Below are 25,630 nucleotides of genomic sequence, written 5' to 3'. Positions count from 1 at the left end.
AAAACAAAACTCATACACATCATGCAGACCTGTTCCTGTTACAAGGCCAATTATTTGTGTAAGGGACCACTGATAAGGGTATTTATAGAGAATTCAGGTCATGTCTAAATGTCTCATGACTAGAGACATAACAAGCATAAATACAATATAATCATGAAGACACAGATTCATGAAATTGCTTTACATTACTTTAATTAGTACTTAAATGCACAATATTGACATACATTTATAAATCTTGTAAATTTCAGTAGTATGATATAAAAAAGTACAAAAAAAAATAATCATAATGCTTCTTCTGTTTATATGTTTTTAAAAAGGCTTATCAAAATGTTCATCAATAATCTGTAATTTACAAAAATTAATTTAAAAATGTTTTATGAATGCTACATTCAAACAACATCATATAAAGCATTAAAATAATTAAATGCAAAGTAAAAATGTTTACATGTTATTGTGAATCTTGGTCTCAAGAGGGCAGTGTTGGTACACTTTGGCCTTTGGAAACTACTTCTTTGCCTTACAATGTTTCATTTGCTGGTTTCAGAGGCAGATTACTCTTAAATCACAATAATGTAAAAATAATGCTTCACACTGGGTTAAGGTGCACATCATGCTTTCAGGAAAAATTTCTAGCAATAAATGTTTCTCTAAAACTATTGAATGAACTGTCCATAGCAGTAGTTAAAATGTGAATTACTGACCGGTTACATAAACATTTCATAAGAAAAATAATAAATGCAAAGTCCAACTCATTCAAACTAGGAACCCATAAACATTTAAAAAAAAATGGAAGATACATGACATTTCTGGGGTGACGTGTAAAACTGACATGGAAGTTAAAAACAAAATCTGTCACACCAGATTAACTTCTGCCTCTGAGCGTCAAGGTGTGATGCTAAGGGTATAATTTATGCCTCAACTTGCTCTGTCTCCCTTTCCTCTGTCTCCCTTTCACCTTCAGTATGCTCAACCTCTCCACGTATTTCTACATAGCCTCTAGCTGTCCTAAACCCAGACAGCATCCTCCTTCTCTTTAGCAAGATTACTGCCCCTACAACCACTAGTAATACCACACCCATCACTGCAAAAGCTACCCCTGCCTTTTCTCCACTAGACATCGGACTTGAATGTAGCTTAAGCCTTCTTACCATCTCCTTGATTTCCTCTGGCTTGGCCAGTTTCCACATTTTGGTCGTCCCTACTCTGACCCAGCTCTTTTCTCCCTCAGTCATCACCATGACAGTGTTGGTGGCTTGCATGCTAACAAGTGGAGTTATGGTGAAAGGAGGCAGACGGATCGGTATAAGCTGCCCACCTGTGAACAGTCCTGACTGGACACAGTAAAGAATTTCACACCCATCACTGACTGTAGCAAGGTGCTGACTGAACTTGGGAGGGCAGCGACGTTGATTCCCTGCTAGCGGGTTGCTTGACTGACAGCTAAAGAGGCCTCCGAATGGTACTGAGAATCTGGTGCCAGTTTCATAGTCATTACTCACACAAATCATTTGGCCATCTGAGAGAAACTTCACTGGAATGAAGTTTGAGGGGCAGCTCTTGCTGTTGGTGAGGGGGTTCAGGAGGGAGGGACTGTATATTCCTCCAAAAAGATACCCTGAGTTGTCTGGGGCCTTTCCATTTACAGAGCACCAGTAGGTGTTGATGTGAGCAGAGCGAACGTAGTAGTTGTGTTGACACACTTTTTCATTACAAGTGAACAACCCCCAAAACCCACAGTCATAGCTTTCTCTATGGCATTGGTACAAGGTGTAACCCTGCTGTCTCACTTCTGATCTCAGTAGAGTAGGGGTATACGGCGGACGACAGGAGAAGTCACCTGTCTCTGGGTTTTTCTGGCCCAGGGCCTCACAAAGGGGGCCTGCATCTTGGCTAATAGGAATACACTGCTGGAAGACACCACCAAAACTGAGGTTTGTGGCAGGGCCCTCACAGGATGAATCATCAATGTTGGCCTGGAAGTTAAAGTTCTTGGAGTTGACGTCAACACAGCCAGGGCGGGTGTTGACTTTGTAGTACTGCTGTATGGCCTGACTCACTGTAAGAGCCACTTTGCCAACTGTAGGCTGTGGCAGGTCAGGGAAGGTGTTGGTGTTTATAAAAGAATGTAGAGGAAATCCTGACCGATCAATAGCAACCAGGTTGTTCTTGGTACTTTCCTGCCACTTCTGCAGAGTGATGCCAGGATAGAAAGGTATACCACCTCCATGGCTTTGAATAATGGAATACTGAATATTGGACTGATACGTTTGAAGCAATGAGCTCTGTTGGGTATTTTGACTGCTTATGTCAAACTTGAGTTTGTCAAAAAAGTTTAAGCCAGCCTGTGCTTTGACAGTGGAACTTTGTGACGCGCTGTCCGACACATAAGAAGAACGGAGGTAGTCTTCCTGCACCAAAGTAGCACCGGCATCGACACTGGTGATAACATGGGTTCCATAGTCCAGCACCATCTTCTCTGAGAGAAAGGCTGCGTTCCTTGTTTGGTTGTTTTCAATGGCATCAGCTATCTCTCTGGCTTGTTGAGCAAAGCGGGAGTCCAGAGTGAAGTCTGGATAAGCCTTAACTGTGTAGATGAAGTTACGAACCTTAGAGGGAAATGATTAAACATCGTTAACTGTTATAGTTTTTGTTTTTCGTCATACTTATTGCAGTTTATTCTTTATTTCCTTTTAAAGATTACTATCTAACATCTGTCCAGGAATTACAGATGAAAAATAGCCTAATTTACAGCATGGTTTATTAATGCACACATCCTGTGTTGAAATAAATATATAAAAATTTAAGCGTACACAACAACCAAATTTATGAGAAAACCATGGTAGTAGTAGGACTTAATTTATACTCAAACAAAATGATTTTGAGATTTGTTTTGGTTCTTGATCAACAAACTTTGCCTACAACTATGTGCTTTTTATTTTATACATCCAAACCATGAACAATAAAAAACTCACCTGCACTCTGGCTGTACTTGAAGAGTCTTTTATCTGGTGAGTTTTCATCCTCTGGTTCTCAGTAGAAAATTTGCCATTCAGCAGCGAGAGAAAGGATATGTCTGCATTAATACTGTTAGATGTCGTGCTTTTCTCCTCCAGCCAGGAGCTGATAATCTCTGAGCTGGTCTCCACTCCCGTTTCCTTGTGGGGGATGACAAACACCTCGTCTGGGATGAGGTAGAGCCCGTCCTCAGTGGTCTGGCACTGGAAGTAGCTGAGGTTCATGACTCGACCCATATCAATGTTCCGAAGATTGTCCCATCCTCCGCCAGGCAGCACCTCCAGTGCTGTGATGGGGAGGTTAGCGGAGGCTCGACATTGTCTGAGCCAGTTGGTTGGGCGGCTGAGAGGGACTGATGAGCCGACATGGAGGAGAGAGAGAGCCAAGAGGGCGACTGCTGCCTTCATCATGACCATGTCAGAAATGAGGGCTAGGGAAACTGAATAAAAAGTTTAAGTCAACTTCCTCCTTCTTTGTCATATGCCATTTATCATATGACAAACAGGAACATCGTGTTTGAGAAGGGGCAGGGGTGGGTGTGGTTTTGCTTTTATTTGCATGTCTGCAGTTTTTTAACCTCAGGGTATAAATACAATAGGCTACCTATTAAGAACAGAAAGAAGTAAAATAACCCAGTTTAACCCAGCAATAGTTTACCTGAATACTTTCAGTGAGTTATGACTCATCTTATTTTTTATCACAGAAAACTGTCTTCGAATTATAATAAAATAAACTTCAAGCATGTCTTAAGGACATAAAGAACTGGATGACCTGCAATTTTCTACCCTCAAACTCAGACAAACCTGAGTTAATTGTGCTTGGCACCACCACAGAGAATCTTTGATCAGGATATGTCCTTTAACTCCCACATAAAACACATTTCAAGGACTGCATTTTTTCACCTATGTAACATTGCAAAAATCAGACACATCCTGTCAGAAAGATGCAGAAAAACTACTCCACGCATTTGTTGCCTCTAGGCTGGATTATTGCAGTTCCTTATTATCAGGCTGCCCCAACAAGTCTCTAAAAACTCCAGCTGATCCAGAATGCTGCTACACTCTGAACTAGTGAAAACTAGGAAACTAGGAAAAGAGATCATATTTCTCCCATATTAGCCTCTCTACATTGGCTCCCTGTAAAATCCAGAATAGAATTTAAAATCCTTCTTCTCACCTACAAAGCAAAATAACGGTCAGCCACCATCATATCTTAAAGAGCTCATAGTACCCCGTTACCCCAATAGAATACTGTGCTCCCACAATGCAGGCTTACTTATGGTTCTTAGAATCTCCCAAAGTAGGATGGGAGGCAGAACCTTCAACTATCAGGCTCTTCTCCTGTGAAACCAACTTCCAGTTTGGGAGACAGACACCCTCTCTATGTTTAAGAGGAGGCTTAAAACGTTCCTTTTTGATAAAGCTCATAGTTGGGGCCAGCTCAAGCTTGCCTTGGACCAGCCCCTACGCACTCAAAAATGGAGGTAAGAGACAAGAACAGTTCTGTACTCACAGGTACACTTTTGAAGAATGTTCTCAAAAAAGTACAATATTGGTCTTTAAGAGGCCAGAAGTGCACCTTTTGACTAACAGAAAGGGTATAAAGTGATTTAAAACAAAAGAAAGAACAAATTTGTACCATTTCAACCCTAAGGGTACCTGCAGCATTGAAAAACGTATGTAGCTCATAGATAGATAATAACTATTATTATTATTAGTAGTAATAGTATGGTTAAAGTTAAGGTATTTAGAGCTATTATTATTAATATTATTATTATTAGCCTCTATTATTTCTATGCTAAGTCTCAGCTCAATGTGAAACATGAAACTGCTTTGTTCTGCAAAGCTGTTGAATTCTCGGCTCAGTTTTGGAGAAACGGCCTCAGTTCGTCCTCAATCGGAACGCGATTGCGGTGTTTTGTTTTTAGTTCAGTCTGTTTGGAAAAGCCTGCCTCCTACAAGTATGTCGAAGTGAAAGGGAGAAGTTATAAGGCCACATCCTGCATCGGTGCTTCCCAGAAGGTTGCTAGGGAACAAGTGACTTAAAGGTGTTTCGACCTGCCATCACTCTTCAGCTCAATAAACTGTCCCTGAATTTCTGAAGACAGATAGATCATTTGCTGTGCAGATAAATGGGTCCCGAACCTACGTGCATGCACTGTAATCCTCCATAGAGCTGTTCTAAAATCACTGTAAATCACAACCTCAAGTGGCATTTATTAAACGGTTGCTAAAACGGTTACGGTAGACTACGTAAGACTTCACAAAATAAACGCACAACAACTTAAAATGCAATCATTTACTGAAAACAAATCGTCATTCTTCCGCCAAGCAATATAGTTCCGCAAGACAGCAAACTGGTTACCAAGCAACAACGGCGCATTAATACCAGAGACGTTAACTGCCAATAGCGCTGCACTCAGCTGCTTGGATTCCAGTGCTGATCAGGACTGGAGATGAGAAGTTCAGCACATCATTCGGGTCTGCCTACAGAGGAGCTGCTCAAGAAGTTGGTGGTGGAAAGAGGCAGTGACAGAGGAGGAGGCTCAGAATCTTAAAGGTAAGTAAAGTGTGACTTTTACGACATTACTTGTAACCAATGAGCCAAATTTAGCTAACATCTAAAGAGCTAAAGTTATCGTTAGCATGGGTATCAATAGCTAACGTTAATGCTAAGCATGATGGCTGGACATAGTTGGCTTGCTAAGTTTGTCCTGATATCAGAGTCACTAATTAATTTACTGGTTGCTATACAGTACTCTCTCTGCACTACGAATAAGTAGCTAAATATAGTTATTAAAAATATCATTTGTTAGCTCACATAATTATATCCGCTGTTAGTCACATTAATGTCAAGCTTATGTTAGCAAGGGCTCACGGTTTCCCGCTCAAAACTGAGTCAACAGTTCATTAACGAGAAAAAAAAATCGCCTGATCGCTTCGAAAACTCATAGTTCTCTAGACTCATCCTCTAGCTCATTTGCAAGTTTTTGTCTTAGAAACTTTAAAAAAACATCCACTGACACCTTTAGTGGCCTGATGAATGGGTGTATTTTCAGTCAAAGGTAGCGCACAAGGAGTTATCTCTAATCCAGCTGAAGCGTTCATTGACGGGTAGAGTCGGTGTTAAAGCTCGGGTCCACCAAGAGGATATAACGTTATCTATGTCCCACTGCGGGAGCCGTGGGACATAGATAACGTGTGTGTCTGCCCACACTCGGTCCAGTCTCTCTCTCGCTGCCCTGAGCTGTGTTGCGGAATACTGGTACTCTGGTGCCTTCGCCGTCATTACAGACGTAGTCCTGCGGCTGCTACATACAGCCCCTCGCTAGCGCTTGTCAAAGAATCCGACAACATTGACACCAACCTTCATTGAAAAAAACGACAATTTAAGACAACGATGATTAGTAATGTATCACTTGTTAACCACTCATTTAAGTTACATTTTTACTGAAATAAGTCCACATTTACCTACAAAATAGGTGCCGAATCAAAGAGTGGCTATCAAGTCTCGAGTCACTGTCAATCTTTACATCCAGGGTTTTCCCTGCCGATCTAACTCAAAGCACAAGTCGGGGTGTTTCATTGTGTGTGCACCTGCAGCAGAGGCGCATACACGCAAGAGTTATCTTGTTGTCCATCTTCAAAAAAGACAGCAGTTGCAAGCATGTTTTGATTTAATGACTAAATAATAATCTTCAGGGGATGAAGATGAAGTATATTCTAAAATTGCTACACTGTTGCTCCTGCGGTCAATTTGAACATGGTTCTCACGTGTCCTTGAAATCCTGAAAGTTTGTGAATTTGAGGGGAAAAAAATCAAGTCATCGAGAGTTTTTGAAAATAGACATTAATGGTAAAGATGCACCGATCAATATCGGCTGGTTTTCAGCTGATCGGCCATGACCGGTAACCAGCCTGATCAGTCTAATATATCCGATTTTTTGCCGGTCATATTTTCCGAACATAGTCGCACTATGGTCCATATCGCGCATACAGTAGCAGCTGCCAAAGCATAGCCACACACACACGCATGTTGCGCACACAGTGGCGGCTGCGGCACAGACAGTACAGCCACGCACACACACACACACACACGTCATTGGTGTGGAAGTTCTTCAGCGTGAGTGAAGACACAAAGCTTATAATTTGTGACACCTTTAAGTCCAAAATAAGCCATGGAGGAACAACCTTGGAAACATTTGGAACAACTAACTTAATCAGACACTTAAAATTTGGATCTTGGACTTTCTCTCAGACAGGCCTCAATTTGTATGAGTAGGCAGTAACACTTCACTATTTCACAGAGCACCGGATCTCCTCAGGGAAGTGTCCTGAGCCACTTACTGTTCACCCTAATGACTCAAGACTGTTGTGCAAAGTGGAGTACGAATCACATCATTAAGTACGCACATGACACAACAGTGGTGGGCCTGATCCAGGAGAACACTTACAGAGAGGTGAAGCTCTTTGCAGACTGGTGCAGGAACAACAACCTTGTACTGAACATCAGAAAAACCAAGGAGATGGTGATTGACTTCAGGAGGAAACGGCCCATGCATACCCCGACCTCACCAACGGAGGTCGGGGTAACACTAAGTTCCTGAGGGTTCATGTGGCCAATAACCTGTCCTGGTCCCTGCACACCTCCTCTCTGGTGAAAAAGGCTCACCAGTGTCTACATTTCCTGCGGAGGCTGAAGAGGGCTCATCTCAATCCATCCATCCTCACCACTTTCTACAGGGGCACCATTGAGAGTGTTTTGACCAGCAGCATCTCTCTCTGGCATGAGAGATCTAACTCCTCAGACAGAAAGGCCCTGAGGAGAGTGGTGAGGACAGCAGAGAGGGCTATTTGGGTCATGCTGTCACCTATAGAGGATCTGGCCCAAAAACGCCTGCTGGCTAAAGTGACCATACAGCAGCCAGTAAAAGCTTCTACCCGGCTGCTAACAGACTGTTCAACAAAATAACACACTGCTGACTGTGCTTTGTGTTTTGTTTTGTTTTTTTGTCTTTTTCTGTCATCCATAGCAAGGCAGCTGTTATGCGACTGTGAAATATTAATTATTTATGTATGTGCGGTATAACACAATCATGTGTGCAACAACTCCCTCCTCCCCCTTTCCTTTCTTTTCAGCACCTCATACCTCTGCAACATCCAGAAATTATTTTTTCATTTTTTATATATATATATATTTATTTATAGAGCTCCCTTTTTATATAGTTTTTTAAAAAAAATGTATCTGTGTTTTTAACAGTACCATGCTCATAATTTCGTTCTGCTTTGCATCACTGATGTTTTGCTGAATGACAATAAAAGGATCTTGAATCTTGAAAAACCATCATCCTGGTGAACATGCCCATTTTCAAGAAGAAAAATGTAATGTACAAAACACAGAGTTTACTAATGCGAGTAAGTGGTATGCATGCCCTGCATGCACAGCAAAATGAGTGAGGAACAGGAGGTAAATCTTGAAAAGAAAGATTTGGTTGCAAAAAGAAACATTTTATTTATGAATTGTGTCAGTCACTCTCTAGCAATTTTGTCTTGTATTTCCAGAGTTTCAGTGCTTCTGTGTCTTTAATAACTTTTTCATTTACATTTCAGACCATGACATGGATGGAAGTAGTAGTCAACCCAGAACAACAAACGTGAAGCTCCTGTGTCCCCAGCAAGCCAGAGGTAATGTATTAACAGGAGTGCAAATTTTCTGTGAAACTTGCTGTTTTGAATCCAATATAGCTCATTTATGTGATTCATGTAGATCTGACCCTAACCCTCTCTTGAGGAAATATCCATTCCTAAGAACATCCTCAGGGGGTAAGAACAGTTAAGCTGCCAACTACACACAGGGGACAAATTAAAGCGCTTTAAATTGGTCCCCAGTCTGTATATTAACACTTAACAGAAACCCTGAAAAAGGTTCATATAGACTTGTATTACAGTTGTAACTAACTTCCTTTTGTAAGATTTTTACCGCAACTGTCTTGGCTGCAACTACAGCCTTCCTAAGAAACATCCAAGTGTTATAGTTAGGGCTGTAGTCTGCTCGTCGACTGGTTGATTAGTTGGTCAATATGCTCTCGTCCAACTAAATTCTCATTGGTCGAATAATCTATGTAACTTTCATAAGGAGAAAAGTGCTACATCAATAGCTTTCTAGGATTAATCCATTATTTCCTGCGGTGGGAGGGACAGACTAACAAATTACCTGTGAAAACAGGGGTATATTCAAAACACCCCTTTTGTTTTCACAACTTTGAACTCGTCGAAACTAATGGAGACTGCTACGTCTAACTGTACTCAACGTTTACTGAGCGTTTACTGAACGTACTGAACATTTACTGAATCAGTGTTTCTCCTATAATTATCACAACAAGAACCCCTGCCAAGCCAAAAAAATATTTTTTAATACCAAAATTAACGCCAAATGTCCATTCATTTGGAAATCAAAAGCGTTTGGGAGTCTATGCAGCGCTGCCGTTAAGGAATATGGCTTTGCATAGTATGTTTGTTTAGCGAGTGGGAAAGAGTGAGCGGCAGAGAAATGACGTGGATGCGAGCGGAGCAGAGGAAAAGGTTAGTATTAAGTTGTCAGTCTGGCAGTAGATGTACTACAGATGACTACAGTGTGTCATTTAATAAATGCTAAAAAGTCACGTCTGTTGTTTCCCCAAGTGCTGGAAAAGTGAAGGGGGTTAGCTCCAAAGTTAGCAACAATGGGTTAGCCTAACCCCTCTGCGACTAATCAATTAGTTGAAGATTATGTACAATTTCAGTTGACTAAGATTTTCTTTGGTTGACTACAGCCCTAGTTATAGTAATGTCAGGTGGGATAAGGGGGCATACCCTCTATCACACACTGCTGTCCTAAATGATGCCTAAATCTGATTAATGTTGATGATTACCTGATTAACCTGATTGACTAAACTAATGTTAAAGGTTGTTTAAATACTTCAAATAAAATGTATCTTTCTTTCTCCTGTTTTGCCTAGTTAAATCTTAGTTGTGCAATGAGGTTGATGCTATTCACCCATCTGCAGTCAACATATGCTGCCGCTTCAGTGAGAACTTCACTGCCACTGAAAAAACTCTATATGGAGGCAAGAGAGGATGCCTTTGCTGAGGATATTACAGGTACTGATTTGAGCACATACAAATAGTCAATTTGGCTACATCATTGTGTCATTTGTGTGCTGTCCCTTCTAAAGAGAATGGGTACAGTTGCATTGAACTATGGTAGAACTGGTATTGTACTGGCATGATACATATATTCATTTCATTTTTGAGACGTTACCCTGTTAAATTTAAGTTTCAATTTAATTTTACTATTGCATCCACATTTTTCCACAGCTTGGATTTTGTGTTAACAAGTGATGGCTTGTATAGGCTTAGTCTTAAAAAAAAAAACATTTTCTCACACATGAAATTTTTGCTCAACCCCATCCACACCATAGATACTGCTAGATGGCTGTATTACCTGTGTAGTGCATTTATCTGTTTGTGACACCTAATAGGTGTATAATGGAACATTATCTTAATGCCATTCAGTTTAGCAGTTTGTTAATGTACTGTATCTAAAGTAACATAACGACTCTAATGCAGTGGCCTGTCGATGGGAATTTGCATGTTATTGGTATCAACCAAAATGTGTTGAAATGCATTGGCACTTAAAATTGTACCATCTCCATGACCAAGGAATTGACTTCAGGGGTGGACTCCTCCTCTTGCCATCCATCTTCAAGGAGAAGATTGAGGATTTCATTATTCTTGGAGAGGTAAATACCTGGTGTTGTGCATAGCCACTAGCCATAAGTGTTCCTTTGGATCACTGTGCATGCCTTATCAGATCTATTTCATTGCACCCTTTTAGGTACATACAGGTACCTCTATTTTTGAGTGTGTAGGTATGCTGTTATAGGCGTAGACTGTTGGGGGACTTCTCATGATGCACTTAGCTCCTCTCTCCTCCTCCCTCTCTCCATCTGTACGCATTCATGTACCATTAGTGCATGTTAATAACTTGGCATTTTCTCTCTCTCTTAGTTTTGTGCTTTCTCATCTCTCTCCTCTCTCCTGTTGCTTTCTGCAGGTATTTCAGCCTCTGGAGCTGCAGAATCTGGAATCTGTGATCGCAAGCCACCCACTGCCACCGTGATTCTACTCAACACTCACTATTATTATTATTATTATTATTACTACTACTATACATCTGTTTGTGGAACTGGCATTGTGCTATGTTCTCCTTCCTACTGCCCCCCCCCTTTATGTTGTATGAGGTTTAAAAACTTGATATCTCAGTCAGTGCATGTTTTGCTGATAAAACTGCAGTGTCCTGAAGTAACCTGAGAGTAATATGCGGAAGTCATAAGAACCTGCGTAAACATGTACAGTTTGTAAGTAAACAAGACCTCCATGTTGTGTGAAGCCAAATACCTTAACCATGATTTGTCAAAAAACACATTTGCCAGTAGTTTTTTAGTTTTACATTAGAACATTGTGCACATTGGACGAGTTTGGGTGCACACACTTGTGCAAAAATCATGGACAGTGACTATGTTTTTATTTCGGGTATAATCTATTTCTTTATTTCCCCACTGAATACACAAACTGCTATCTTTTGAAAGAAAAATTGGCAAGTGAAAGAAAGACAGCTAGACTGAAACTGCTTTGGTTCATAAATATTCCGTTCCAAGGCTTGTCTTTTAAGATAAAATTTGTTCTGCAACTTCCTCTTATCAAAGGGAACTGAAAGCAGATATGAAGAAAAGATCTGATTTGAAAGTAGGAAGTGGCTTCGTTTTCACATGTTTGTACCGTGTCACATGAGCCTCCGTCACTAAGAATGTCCTGGGAATTTCTGAATGAGTCACCACCAGCCACCACAAGCATTTCAGTAACAAGCAAAAGCCTGAACGTGAAAAACCACAGTTGACGATAAAAACAGTACAGATTCAAATAAAACTGCAGAATTAAATGAAGCAATGTTAGTTTAGACCAGTGTGAAATGACCTGAAACGTTTTGTCATATCACTTGTGAACTTTCCATTTTGTTCTCATTGTTTATTTTATGTAACACTGCAGTAATCATTAAAGAAATCAATCACGGACCGTACATGATTACCTCCAACTATCCCTTTCCCTCCAATAGGTGGGCTGGATATAAAGGAAATATAATTTTATAAAAATAGTTGCATGTTTGCCAAACTCTACTTGTTAAAAGTGACCATAATGAAAATGTGCCTGAACTGCCAGCAGTCCTTCCTTACTCTCCAGTGAATTAACTGTTACTGAAACCATCCAGTAGGTGGCAGTATGAAACCATACGGCTGATGAACTCCGTACAGCCGAGTCAGCCTCATACATTCAGTATAAAATACTTTCACTCCGGGAGTTCAACATCTCACTACTTCAGCGTGTAGTATCACGAGTATCAGTTGGGTATGAATATGGATCATAACCCTTTTAATGCTGTCTCATATGCTTTATTGGTTCGACCTATATTCAGTGGAAGTTTCTCCTCTGCACCACTACATTTCTCATGCCAAAAAGTCACTAAGAGTAAGCAGTATTAACTCTTCTGCTGTATAAATTTCTTTATAATCTTGGATGAGGACGGTATGTCAATACTCATCAGTAATCCCATTGCGTCACCCTCATTGAACCGCTGTCGTGTTTTTTTTCTGCTGGAGATAAGAGGAAAACCCAACGAATACAGCTTGTCACACCCCTCAAGCTTCACTGTTGTCAGTGATGATTAGCAGTGTTTTGCAAGCAGCTGGCCAGTGTCATCACCCGCTGTTCTATAACCAACCTGGTCCCGCCCAATTATCTTGTTATATTAACTATCATTGGAATCGCTGAAAACAAACAAGCAAACTAAATGTTCAAAAACATTTGTTTGCAGTTTTTAATGCAGGTTCAACAACCTCGTACCAGCATCTCCGTAACAGTGTGACGTTCTCTTCCAGATATTACATACGCATAAACATGTTTTATTCAGGATAATGTGTGACCACAGTTGATGTTTGTGTCGTATGCGTGAGTATACAGGGCTACACACGCCTTGCTCCCCGTGCGTAATGGCGCGTAATGGCACCAATAGCGCCACTCCAAAACATTCCGCGCGCTCTTGAGAGTTCTCTTGCGTCACTGTCAATGAAGTAGATACACTTTTAAGTAAGTAAGCGCTAAAATGGAGTGTGTGAGTACAAAAAATATAATTGATTAGTCAGACGTTAACGAACTCTGTTTAAGACCACAAAACACTTCGTTTACCTCTAAGGTCCTGAACTCAGTGGTGATAAATATGACTACTAAAATAGGCAAATGTACTTATTCATAACTAAGGCTGAAACATGATGTATAAAGGCTCAGTTAAGTTTGACTTTCTAAGTTTCATATTGTGTACTTATCCATAGAGTTCCTGGATAGACAGTGAAAGGCTACCCGTCATATTTTTTTTTTAAACCCCAGATGAAATCATCAGACGACAGGTTTTGTAAATTAAAATAGTTTTATTGTTCCAAACAAATGCATTAAAGAACACGGCAAATGGGCACAGGGAGAGGAGTGTAAAACAGCAGGCTCAGTATTTTCTATTATAGAAAAACTAGAAGGAAAAAAGCAAACTCAAGCTCTTGGAATGCACAGGTATAGTCCACATATAAGTTAAACGCCGCCAGAAACGCTTCTGGGCAGCATTTAGTGTTCAGTGGGAGAGTTTTCACTTCTTGGCTGCCGTCCTGGTCCTGGTGGATCTGGCGGTCTTGCGTTTGGTCTTTTTGGGACTCTTGGGCTTCTTGGGCCTCTTAGCCGCAGCGGGCCTCTTGGCTTTTTTAGGACTCTTTGCCTTCCTCTTTTTCTTGGGTGACTTCTTGGCTGGAGTGGCACCTCCGGCTGCTTTCTTGACGCCGCTCCTCCTCTTGGCCCTTTTCGCCTTCGGCTTCTTCTTCTTCACCACCTTCTTACGAGGTTTGGGGGCCTTCTTGTTGAGCTTGAAGGAGCCCGCGGCCCCGGTGCCCTTAGTTTGGACCAAGGATTTGTTGGCCACCAAACGTTTGACAGCGGTGACGATTCTGGCTTTGTTCTTCACCACATCGTATCCGCCGGCCTTCAGAGCTTTCTTCAGGGCCGCCAAGGACGTGCCGCCGCGCTCTTTGGATGTGGACATGGCCTTTAGTATCAGGTCTGACACTGTAGGACCAGTCTTCTTCTTCGTGGTCCTGGCTCTCTTCTTAAGAGGTTTGCCCATTACCGCCAAGGGGAAAGCAACCACAGGAGACGACATTGTCGGAGCGCTAATCCCAGGTTCAAGTGAGTGAGGTTCACAGAGCGAGAAACAGATGGGCGTCAGAGTGATATCTCTACTTGCCCTCTTGAGAGGTTCAGGGTTTATAAAGCCTTGATGAGAACCGTGTAGTGTGAGCCCCGCCACCACAGTGTGCCTCTCCTCTCAGTCCACAAACTTGGTACAGTTTGTGTTTTCTCCAGCTGGATTATTCTGTAAAAATCCTGCTTAAAATGTTGAATATCCATTTAAGAAGCACATAATAAGAATCAGCGTGATCTTAATTGCCTATATGTAAATTTAATTGGAGAGATTTGATCAATTATATTAAAGTTTGTTGTGTAATTAAACGCTGTCAGTGGTAAGGCGTAATTTGAGAATGTGTATTTTGAACATTTCAATAAAAATACATCCACCAAACGATCTAGTACAAACTTTTCGAATTACAAATACCTAAATAGTAATGTGTTGCATATATTGGCTGCAACATTTGATTCAATTTAAGCTGTTTTTGCTAATTAAATTCATTTAAAGTTGTCCAAAGAAACACAGATGTCCATCAGACCCACCATATAGTGACCTCAACATGGAAATAAATTCCTGAAAAGCAAAAGCAGGACTGTTTTACTTGAACTGATGACGTTTGATTACTAAAAAATATTTTTTTATGTCATTATATTCATATATTGGAGATATTACTGTAGTGTACTGTCAGTCTGTGCTGTGTGGAGGGAGATGGACCTCAGCCAGAACAAGAGTTATCAGCCTGCTAGGAGGGGCGACAGGAGAAACGAATTTAAGATACAATTTCGCGGGTCTTTTTAAACTTCCCTCGGTTTAAGAAATCACCAATGAAGGATACATTCGTCTTATGCGTAAAATATTAATTAAAAATCTGTTTATTTCTTATTAAAGCGCCAGGCCAGTCTATGGTTTTACAGCCACTTTAATCGTTTTACCCAGGACATGGTGATATGTAGGGCCTCCAGGACTTCATCATTCTATTATGAGCCTTTGATGGACTGTGTCCTTTTTGTAAAAATAGATTAATTCAATCAAGAGCAAAGGAATCAATGCGTTATGCAAAACTGCACTGAAAATTCAGGTTGCCTTCTTCGACTGTAGTTCATAGTATGAACAGCATAATGTACTGGTTTAGGCTATTTGAAATATGAATTCAGTCAGATGCCATTAATAATACTTCAAACATAAAATAGCATTTGTATTATTAGAAATGTTGTGTTCTTCTGCATGTGTTTAATGCTGCATATTTAATTGTTTAACTGAAGGCACAATCAACAGGTTTGAGGTATATTTATATACATTATGTATTCAAATAGTTTGAGTTATTGATGAAAATTTTGATTCTCAAATTATTTTAGAAAATGTTGGCCTGATTTCACTTGCGTTTACAAAGATAACTGATGGAATCAAGTGTTTAGCAGTAATAGAAAAATATTAAGTAATAAATAACTCATAGTATTAGTCCTTATAGCCTGTTGATTTATTTGGAATTGATAGCAGGTTCCAAACTTTTGCATATCACAGATGCCTTTAAAGCACTTGTAATCCCATTTGTATTAAATTCTTAAATATAAATGAAAACTTGAACTAAGGATTTAATCCAACATTTTTGATATTATTTGTTTCAATTCTATTTCTTTCGTAAAGATTGGCAAGTAGATTTGTATTTCGTTTGGTTTTATTCTGTCATAAAAGAACCTACACATACTGTAAAATAACACATTTCTTGGAAATGCCCGCCTTCTTTTACTCTTTTCTTTATACAGTGTGTTTTGTGTATGTGTGAAGGAGGGAGATAATTGTCAAACCTCGCCTTCTGTAGTGCACTGATAGTGCCTCCTCCTGTTACATACAAATATCCAAAACACACACACACACACAAACACACAGCACGATGAGTAAATTAGTGATAGTAAATTCAGTGAGAAGTCAGTACCATCTTGAATAGACAGACAGTGTTTGGCACACACTGAATAAATATATGTAATCTTTCTGTCTGTGATGAAGAAAGCTCACACAAGGCTCAAGTTGGGAACATAGGTGTGAGGAAAATATTAGTTCAATCAATCTTAATCTTAATCTGCAATTGGTCTGTAATCTCAATGAAGAATTTGGGCCAAGAGCAGAGAAACTCCTTTAAAGAAACCTTGTCACTTTCTTTAACGCTGTTTACACTGTATACAGTTCAGGTTTCATGTAGGTGTGACTGACATATTGTTGCCATAATTAAACCAAAACTTTTATTTCCTTGAGCAAAGAGTTACTGAGACTGTTTTCAGGTTGTTGTAGTTTCTCTATTTATCTAGTCTACATCTAAAATGACTATAGGAAAAAGTAAGAAATGTAATACTCATAAGTGACTCATTTGTGAATGCGTGCTGTGGTGGTTTAAAATGTTTAAGTGTCTGTATCTGTATGTTTATGCTGTGTTCCCTCAAACTTCCATAGTAAGTAAATAGAAAGTTAAAAGTGGATCAACAGTATTCATACCTTCCAGTGCCACTGTGATGCAACTGAGGGATTCACTTCAACAGACAAAAGGCCTTCAGCTGCCCCTTTAAAGCCATTGTTTTGTAGCAATAAATGTCTACTGTGGTTTTCACAGGTTTATTACAGTCTCGAATTCATGTGAAAAGAGTCATATGTGAAGCACAGTGCTGGAAGAAGCATTCAGATCCTTTACTTAAGTAAAAGTACAAATACAGCAATGTAAAAATACTCCATTATGAAAAATTCGACTTAAGTAAAAGGACATCAGTATTAGCAGCAAAATGCACTTAAAGTATTAAAGTAAAAGTACTCATTTCGTCCCTCTGACTGATATATTATTATATATGACATCATTAGATTATTAATACTGAAGCATCAGTGTGTAATCAGCATGTTACTGTTGTAGCTGCAGGAGGTGAAGCTAATTTGAACTACTTTATATACAGTTAGTTTGTTTAATCCAGTGGTTCCCAACCTAGGGGTCGGGGTTAAGATAAAGATAAATCTGAGGGGTCGTGAAATGATTAATGGGAGAGGAAAGAAGAAAAAACAAGTTCTGATACACGAATCTGTTTTTAGTTTTTGGAATCTTTGATTTTTGGAGAAATATTGGATCATTTGAACATTTATTGAAATAAAACCATGTGACAAGTATAGAGGAAAAAATCCGTCCACTTGGTGGAGCTGTTAACAACTGATAGACATCTGAAATGTGACCCGACTACGCACTGCTTTTTGTAAGACGTCACAAGCCGAAAAGGCTGGGAACGCTGGTTTCATCTTAAACAATGTGTTGTATTTTAAAAGCTTGTTTTTTATCCATTGTGTCAAATCTCCATCTGAAAAGTAACTAAAGTCGACAAATAAATATAGTGGAGTAGGAATTACAATATTTCTCTCTGAAATGTAGTGGACTGGAAGTTTGAAGTAGCAACAAATGGAAAGTAAAGTACAAGTACCTCAAAATTGTACTTGAGTAAATGTAATGAGTTACTTTCTACAGCACAGATATGTTCTTGTGTCATGAATCATTTTAGGATTTTTTTCTTTTCGTAATGTAAAATGTCTCAACAGACTAAATCCACCAGAGGGAGTGGGCATACTTACTTTTTAACTGATACAAATAGTGTCTTAATTTCTCAGTAATGAAAATGTTTAAAAGTTTGTCAAACCATAATAAAAAAAACTAATTTTCAACACACATCACAAATCGATTTTTTAATTTTTTTTTTTTTAAAAATTTATAGCCTATTTTACTATTTTTATGTACTTTATGTACTACACTCTCACAGTACTCACTACTGTGAGAGTGGTGGTGTGTGTGTGATGCAGGGAGGAGAGGGGCTGGAATGATGTAGGACCTGTTCTGTTTCATCGCTCTCCTCCCCGAAGCATGTGACCATGTGATCACAGTCACTGCAGGCAGACAGATTGAGAAAACTTGTGACCAAAGCAACAGCAATAGCAGCAGCAGCAGCAGCAGCAGCTCGGCGTCTTGCGAGATAAAAAACTGAACCGCAGCGACTCCACAGCCTCCCTTCAATCTCTTCACCTCCGTCAGACAACATGGACTGCGGAATAATCACATCCAAGACCGTCCTCCTCTTCCTCAGCTTGGTATTTTGGGTAAGTTGCGGCGTTGAATCCCTCTCCAGATGTATGAATTTATACTGACCTGCTTTCTAGGATGCGGGTTTGGTGTCTTGCCTTTTTATGTATATAATCGCTATGTATTATTATTATATCCTGTATGCTTAAAGGTTTATACACTACAAATGTAAGGATTAGGTAAATATACTGGTAGCTTGCCCCAGCATTTGACATCACTATACTGCACTTCCTTATTTTTGCTGTACCCCAATATAGTCCAAATCTGCGTAGTTCCTTCCTTATATTCCAAAAAACTTGTGAATAACATTTTCCAGTAATGTGAATTTCGGTCCAGTACAGTTCAGTGGAATTATGACTGAAGGATGATTGTTGTAACACCGCCAGACATCCGGCTTGATATCTGACACTCTGGTCAGACTGACTCACATTCAAAGTCTGACCAAAGTTCATTTGGACTATGGCTTTGTGTCAAAGTAAAGTTTGGATGTAGGTATTGTAGACTAATGTTGGCTAATTCACAGTGTCTTTCCTCATTTGACCTCACTGGCAAACAGTTGCCGGCCCTCCTGTCGGTCATTTGGATTTCGAAGGGACCCAGAAAACTTGTGTATCTGTGTAATTAGATTACTTTGAGAGAGAGAGAGGGCGTGTGTGCGTGTGTTTGCAAAGGAAAACACAGGCAGGGTTTATCACTTTCTACTTTCTTATTCATTATCTTCTATCTGTATTTCAAAGTCCAGCCATTTCATTTGCTAGACACTATACACAGCACCTCCCTTCCCTATGGAAAAATATGTCACATAAATCACAGGCTTCTAGTTTCAAAGTAGGAAATATTCTATGTAATCACTTCTGATTTGTAAACCACATATCTCAGAGTGTCACACACTTTTGGGTTTGCCCTATTTCCTCAAACAGTTGTTGCTCAATTATGTAGTCTGTCATGTTTGCTGACTGTTAACGAAGAATGTGGGGCAAACATTAGCCACTGGACAAGCAGAGTCCATGATATGTGTATACTGAATATAAGAGTATCCATCTTTGATTTTTCCACTGATTCATGCCTTGAATAGAGTCTTAAATAGCAGTGTGTTGTGGGATTTCCACATTCTGCATAAACAATAGGGAATGCCCCTACTGTTCATCATCAGATTTTATTGTTTGGTTTTGGGTTTTATTTTTATTTTTTCAAATCATTACCGCAATGACTGGAATCCCTGATATATCAAGCTTCTCTGAGGAACGTAGCTGCTTCATGCTATTATCAGTTTTTCATTGTGAAGCAGATTGACTGTAACTTGAGCAGAAGACAGATTTGTTCAAAATACTGTAACCAAACCAGCCAAAATATCAAATTAGCCACTTAAGCTCTGCCTGACCGACTGGCAGATCCATATTTAGAAAGCCAAGTTATGTGGCTAAATACCAATTTCATTAAAATTCTAGTGAAGTTCCCAAACTTTCAAAAGACACCAAACAAGTGGGCCTGAATTTGAAAATGTGCATGAAGTGATCCACTGAACAACTAGAATATTGGAAAAAAAGAGTGAAAAGGGTGTTTTTTCCTAACCTTGAAGAACTAAGAGGTGATTTAAGGGGAAAGTCAACAGTTTAAGAGGTTAATTTGCTGTGAATGTTTTGAAGCACATGAGCAGATGTTCTATGGCTGTTTTCTTTCCAAATTTGCAAAAGTGATACCATGTCCGCCCCCTGAAACCTGGTCTAAGACACAGTACCAGTGCATTCGCCACACTCAGATATCATCCCCACAGTTCAAGAAACATTGCTCACAGAGATTTCCTCACATTCCTGAGAGGTGGCACGGTGCATAGACGCTATACGCTGTGTAAGCCTCTTTGTGCTGCTTCTTAGGCACAAGATCAGAGTTTCTGGAAAGATTAGGGGTGAGGGGTGGGGGGTGTAGAGTAACTACCCCACAGGGATCCCGTGACTATGGAGTGATTAAGAGAAGTGAGTCATGAGACTGAACTAAAGGATGAATAATTGTAAGGTTACACAAAACACATATTTCCCACATATGAACAAACAAAAGCACACAATGTATAACTCATTTGACTACAGGGGAAGTAATACTGAAAATGATACTGATTCACAGGCACACATGGAGGGTTTTTTCCGAGTTTTTCACTAGTAAAGCATAGTGGCTTCATCGCAACTTGGCTCCTTTTGTCATAGACCAGTATTGTACTCCAGTATGATCCAAGAAGTTTCAAAGGGCAAAGAGAAGTCAGGAACACTGATAATGAGATAAATACTTCATAGACTTTGTTTCTGTAACAGTTGTCTCTGTTTTCTAAAAGCTTTAGAGATTAGATACCATAAACAGAATAAATAAATGTGTTATGTTACAATAAAGTCATTTTTAAATCAGTGCCTGTGGTCAGTCTGTGTGCACGAAATTGCTTCATACAGTATATGAGGTCTCATGATTGATGTGCTCACTACTGAGGCATGACTTGTAAAAAAAAAAAAAGAAAAGAAAAAGTCATGATGATGGTGTGATTAAACCCCTAATCCACATCTGACTCAACCAGGACAAACTGTCGGTGACCTTAACAGTCTGTGTTCATCACGAGATCACAGCAGATAATAAGAGAGAACAAATATCTTTGTCATTTATCTAACAAGCAGCTTTGTTCTCAATTAGAGTTTATTGATATTCATGACTACAGGCAGAGTACACTGCCTGTAAACAGAGTTACACGGTCACTTACTGTAAGTGTCATGTTTACAGAATGAAACCAAATGACTGATGCATGTTTCTCAAATCCCTATTCATACATAGGATGTCAGCTCTTTTCTCTCAGGTTCTGGATATATAATGTGCAGAATATAAACTTTCAACTGCTGCAAAAAGAGAAAAAACACCAAATGTGTGACAAATCTCTTCAATTGTATCAATGTGATTCTCTCTACAGCACCTTGCTTTGATAAGAGTGAACTCAATGTATGTTGAGGTTTTAGGTTGAATGATCCATTACTTGATAGCTCTCACTCTTTTGGCACGAACCTATATTGCTAAAGTAGAAAACATCTAAAATAGGACAGTAGACTGTAGTTAAACTCTTAGCTCTCTACCTCTGTTTTGTCATTTTAAAAAGTCAGCACATCCAAATGTTAACAGGCTAATAGTGAAAGTGTAGAGTATCTTTATTTCGGTGGGATTATTATATTTTTCTTTATTTCCCAACATAACAGCGAAGTCAAATACAGAAAAATGAGAAAGTATATTCTTTATATTCAGTTATCAACTATTTACTGAATTAGTGAAAAATAATGAAACAATGTTAAATGTTTATTCCCTCTTTAATCATAATGCTAGCTCGATAATCATGAATGAGACACTTCTGACATACTGTGTTGCTTTTTTCTTTTCCCTGCAGGCTGCAGGAGCGGCATTGGCCTACGTCGGCGCCTATGTGATCAGGAGCTATGACAACTTCGACAGTTTCATCCAGGACAAGTACACGCTGATCCCAGCCGCTATCATCATCGGCGTCAGCGTGGTGATGTTCATTTTCGGTCTGGTGGGATGCTGTGCTACAATCCGAGAGTCCAAAGTCGGCCTCAGCTTTGTAAGTGAGGAATGTGTGTGTGTGTGTGTGTGTGTGTGTGTGTGTGTGTGTGTGTGTGTGTGAGAGAGAGAGAGCGGCAGCGGAGGAGTTTACTGTAGGGTGCTCAGCTGTAGAGTCTGTACATTTGTCATTTCAGTTACTACTGTAGTTGTCGTATATGATGTTTCATTTTTGTTTTCTCAATGTGTGAAATCTACCTTTGATTCACAGTGTTTTACTTGAAATGTTCATATATCTTTCTCTTCCTCTTTCTCTTTATATCTAGTTCTTTCTGATCATAATGGTGATCTTTGCGGCTGAGGTGGCTGCTTTGGTGTTAAGCTTCATCTACCAAGGAAAAGTGAGTCGCATATAGGTGTTCTCTGCCACACAATGTTTACTGCTGAAAGTAAATTATATCAAAACCATCATTTTAAATCTGTGCTGACACATTTGTATACTATTAATATTTTTCTTTTGTCTCTTCAGATCAATGGAGATCTGGAGCGCTCAATGAATGACGCCTTCTCAAAGTACGATGGACAGGATGCTGAAACCAAAGCTGTAGACTACCTTCAGTCTCAGGTTGTTTTTTGTTTTTTTCATGTGTACTTTCATTCCCTTCAACTTTTTTTCTGCTTGGCTTGTCGCCTCAGTGTTCGCTTGCTTTCGTTTCCTTTTTCTTGTTCTTTCATTTGACTCCATAGTGTCTCTCTTTCTCTCTCTTTTGTCTTCAGAGAAAAAAAGTCATCTTAAAACAGCAACAGCTATCAGTTTATATGGGCCCATTTTGTTTTGCTGGTGATGAATTCTTATTTTTCTTGTTGATAACTAGCCAAATGTAGACAACATATGACAACAAGTAGAGCTGAACTCATATTATTGTGATATTCTTTGTGTTAAAGGCTGGACTATATTTAAATGAGACTAGTTTCGGAGCCTATAAATGAACAATGACTGACTCAAGCTATTAGCTCATCCTCTCCATATGACAAATGACTTTCTTTTTCAAGGTTTGCTTGTGTGTTAATGCAAGAAAGAAAGAAGAGTATAGTCATTCCTAAAATATTTTAGCAGTTCGTTGATATACTATATACTGTATGATGATAATGTTGAGGTATTTGCAGTGCGGCTGAAATTAACTTTGAGAGGAAAGTCTTCAACAATATGAGCAAACAAAATGACCAGCTACTGCAGTGTACACGGACATGTAACACATTTACAGGTCTGGCGCTTTGAATCTGGTACATGCAGGAAATGACTCACTCATGTAGAAGATAAAGGAAGTTGATTGAAAGTGTGCAAGTTAAAAATATATACAAGACTTCACACATCCTTAAAAAAACATTTATAACTCACTGAACATCATAAATTGCTGATATTGTATGAGAGGGTAGATTTTTTCCTGCAATTCCCTCTCACATAGTTTCACTCTTTCCTTTTTTTACTTTTTCACTGTCATATATTTTTGGACTCCTTGTGAGCTATATATTAACCCCTGCCTGTTTATCTTTGTCTCTGTGCAGTTGCAGTGCTGTGGTGTCAAGAATTACACCAGCTGGTCCAACACTACCTGGTTTAGAAACCACAACAACACAGTGCCTGTGTCCTGCTGTAAGAACAGCACCACACAGTGCACTGGCAGAATGGATCAGCCAGACCTGCTTAACGTAGAGGTAAATCATACTGTAGCATCAGGCACTTTGTATTCTTAAGTAACCTTTTAATATTTATCGTTGTTGTGATTATTTGTTGTTTATGTGGTATATGCTTCTGCTAAGGAGACTTTGCAGGGGACTTGCTGAATGCTGAATTATTGTTTTGTTTTTTTAAATCATTTTTTATGCTTTTATGACTAAAAAGCAAGTCTCCATTTTTTTTTCCATCTGTCATGTGTTCATTTTGTGTGCTCACACTGTGCTTGTGCATGTATTTAGGGTTGTGAGGCCAAGCTGGAGCGCCTCCTACAGGGCGTTTTGGGTTATGCCATGCTGGTCATTCTGGGCTTTGCCATCATCAAGGTAAGGACGCCACCTGTCAGTATGAGCAACACACACTGTACATCCTGCTCGCTATTGTCATAACACAGTGAGCTACACATCAGTCAGTGCAACATATTGAGCCTCTTTTTGGAGAAGAATAAGGCTTAGCATTATACTCTATTCTCTCTATGCCATGTTTTACACCCCAAGTGTCTGGATTTTCTTACCCAGCACTAATGGAAACCCAACTTGATGTACCTTTTTAATTGAAATCACATAAATAGAAGTAAGATGTCTTCACATTAGGCCTGCAACTAAGGATTATTTTCATTATTGATTCATCTGTTGATGATTTTCTCAATAAATTAATTACTTGTTTAGTCTATAAAATGTCAGAAAATAGTGAAAAATGTCCCCATATTGTGTCCTCAGATGTCTTTTTTTTGTCCTAACCAGTCAATAAACCAAAAATATTCAATTTACTATCATAGAGGATTTAAGAAACCAGAAGATATTAACATTTGAGAAGCTGGAATGAGAGAATGTTTGTTTTTTCTTTCTTAAAAAATTACTCAAAATGATTAATTGATTATCAATCACCAATGACCAAAGTCATTGGTGATTAATTTTCTGTCGACTAAACACTGCAGTTCTACCTCACATCTACTCATATACAAAAGAAAGAGTAACCTTAGCACACCTGTTAACTGACAGGTGCATAGGAGAATAAGCAACACCACAAAATGTAAAAATAGACTCCCACACTGTCAACACTTATGGTAGATTAATTAAAAGCTGCATTGCAGTCCAGCAACTTTCATCAGGCATTTCACTCATATAAAATGGTAGGTAGCTCTTTCCAGGACTGAGGAACAGTTACTTCATACGTCACATACTGTATGTTCACCGCATAGTATGTGGGTCAGTGTGGCATCCTGTTTGCAACCATTTCAGTATGAATACACTCTACTAATTCAATCATGCTTTTCAAAGTGATAACCATCTTTTCTTTCTAAGAGAGAGATTGACCTAAAAGGCATAAAATATCTGAATGGAATACTCCATTACAGACACTATTTGATCAAAAATCTACTCTTGCAAAATAAAGTTTGAATCTTATGCAAATGATACAGGTGCAAGAAAAAACTACTCAAACATATTAATGTGTTTTCTCATCCCTTCACGTACCATTTGGAGCTTTTACATTTTAAGGGCTTGTTTCTGATTACTTTTGTATTTCCTGTTGCAGTTCTTTGGGATGCTGAGTGTATGTGTGATCACCTGTAAAACTGGCAGCCGGAGGAGTGGCTACCAGCCTCTCTATGCCTGAGCATCCTCCTGCAACCACCTACCACCTCCTTATTTTTTCTCCAGTAGGTTTGCTGACCACTTGCTAAAAGCTAACCGACATCCTCATTCAGCAGTGTGTAGAAGCATCCAGGTTGTGTTTTAATAATGGCGTATACAGTATACACAAATGGCAAAACCTTATCTAAAGTACCAAATCAGCAACAATGTTTTTCTCACCTGTCAAATCATTTTGTTATTTTTATTACACAGCTCCTGAAGTTTCCAGCTATTACTTCCTTTTACAGTAACATATGATACAGTTTTTAAAAAATAAATGATAAAAAATGTTGA

General features: G+C 39.3%; 3 protein-coding genes across 4 annotated transcripts; 1 reads left to right on the top strand and 2 right to left on the bottom strand.

Annotated features, from left to right (window-relative positions):
- Positions 1-323: 323 nt before the first annotated feature.
- mpeg1.1 (macrophage expressed 1, tandem duplicate 1) lies at positions 324-3,990 on the bottom strand. The gene is made up of 2 exons (XM_042421669.1): positions 2,973-3,990; positions 324-2,606 (listed from the first exon to the last, which is right to left on the bottom strand). Exons 1-2 carry the CDS (start codon positions 3,429-3,431, stop codon positions 909-911), a joined length of 2,157 nt encoding a protein of 718 aa, XP_042277603.1. The 5' UTR covers positions 3,432-3,990; the 3' UTR covers positions 324-908.
- Positions 3,991-11,112: 7,122 nt separating this feature from the next.
- LOC121904295 (protamine-like protein) lies at positions 11,113-17,037 on the bottom strand. Its single transcript, XM_042421965.1, has one exon. It carries the CDS (start codon positions 14,305-14,307, stop codon positions 13,744-13,746), a length of 564 nt encoding a protein of 187 aa, XP_042277899.1. The 5' UTR covers positions 14,308-17,037; the 3' UTR covers positions 11,113-13,743.
- A 1,093-nt stretch (positions 17,038-18,130) lies between these two features.
- tspan36 (tetraspanin 36) lies at positions 18,131-25,630 on the top strand. 2 transcript variants are annotated; one of them, XM_042420134.1, is made up of 8 exons: positions 18,131-18,447; positions 21,837-22,028; positions 22,294-22,368; positions 22,497-22,592; positions 23,534-23,683; positions 23,945-24,028; positions 25,239-25,362; positions 25,550-25,630. In XM_042420134.1, the coding sequence occupies exons 1-7, from the start codon at positions 18,388-18,390 to the stop codon at positions 25,317-25,319; spliced, it is 738 nt and encodes a 245-aa protein (XP_042276068.1). In that variant the 5' UTR covers positions 18,131-18,387; the 3' UTR covers positions 25,320-25,362; positions 25,550-25,630. The 2 variants fall into 2 exon arrangements, with proteins under 2 accessions (XP_042276068.1, XP_042276069.1); XM_042420135.1 differs by having other exon boundaries at positions 25,239-25,630.

Source organism: Thunnus maccoyii, chromosome 9 (genome assembly GCF_910596095.1).
Source record: "Thunnus maccoyii chromosome 9, fThuMac1.1, whole genome shotgun sequence".
NCBI classification, from domain to species: domain Eukaryota; kingdom Metazoa; phylum Chordata; class Actinopteri; order Scombriformes; family Scombridae; genus Thunnus; species Thunnus maccoyii.
The sequence above is the reverse complement of the archived record's forward strand: the minus strand, read 5'-3'. Positions and strand labels throughout refer to the sequence as shown.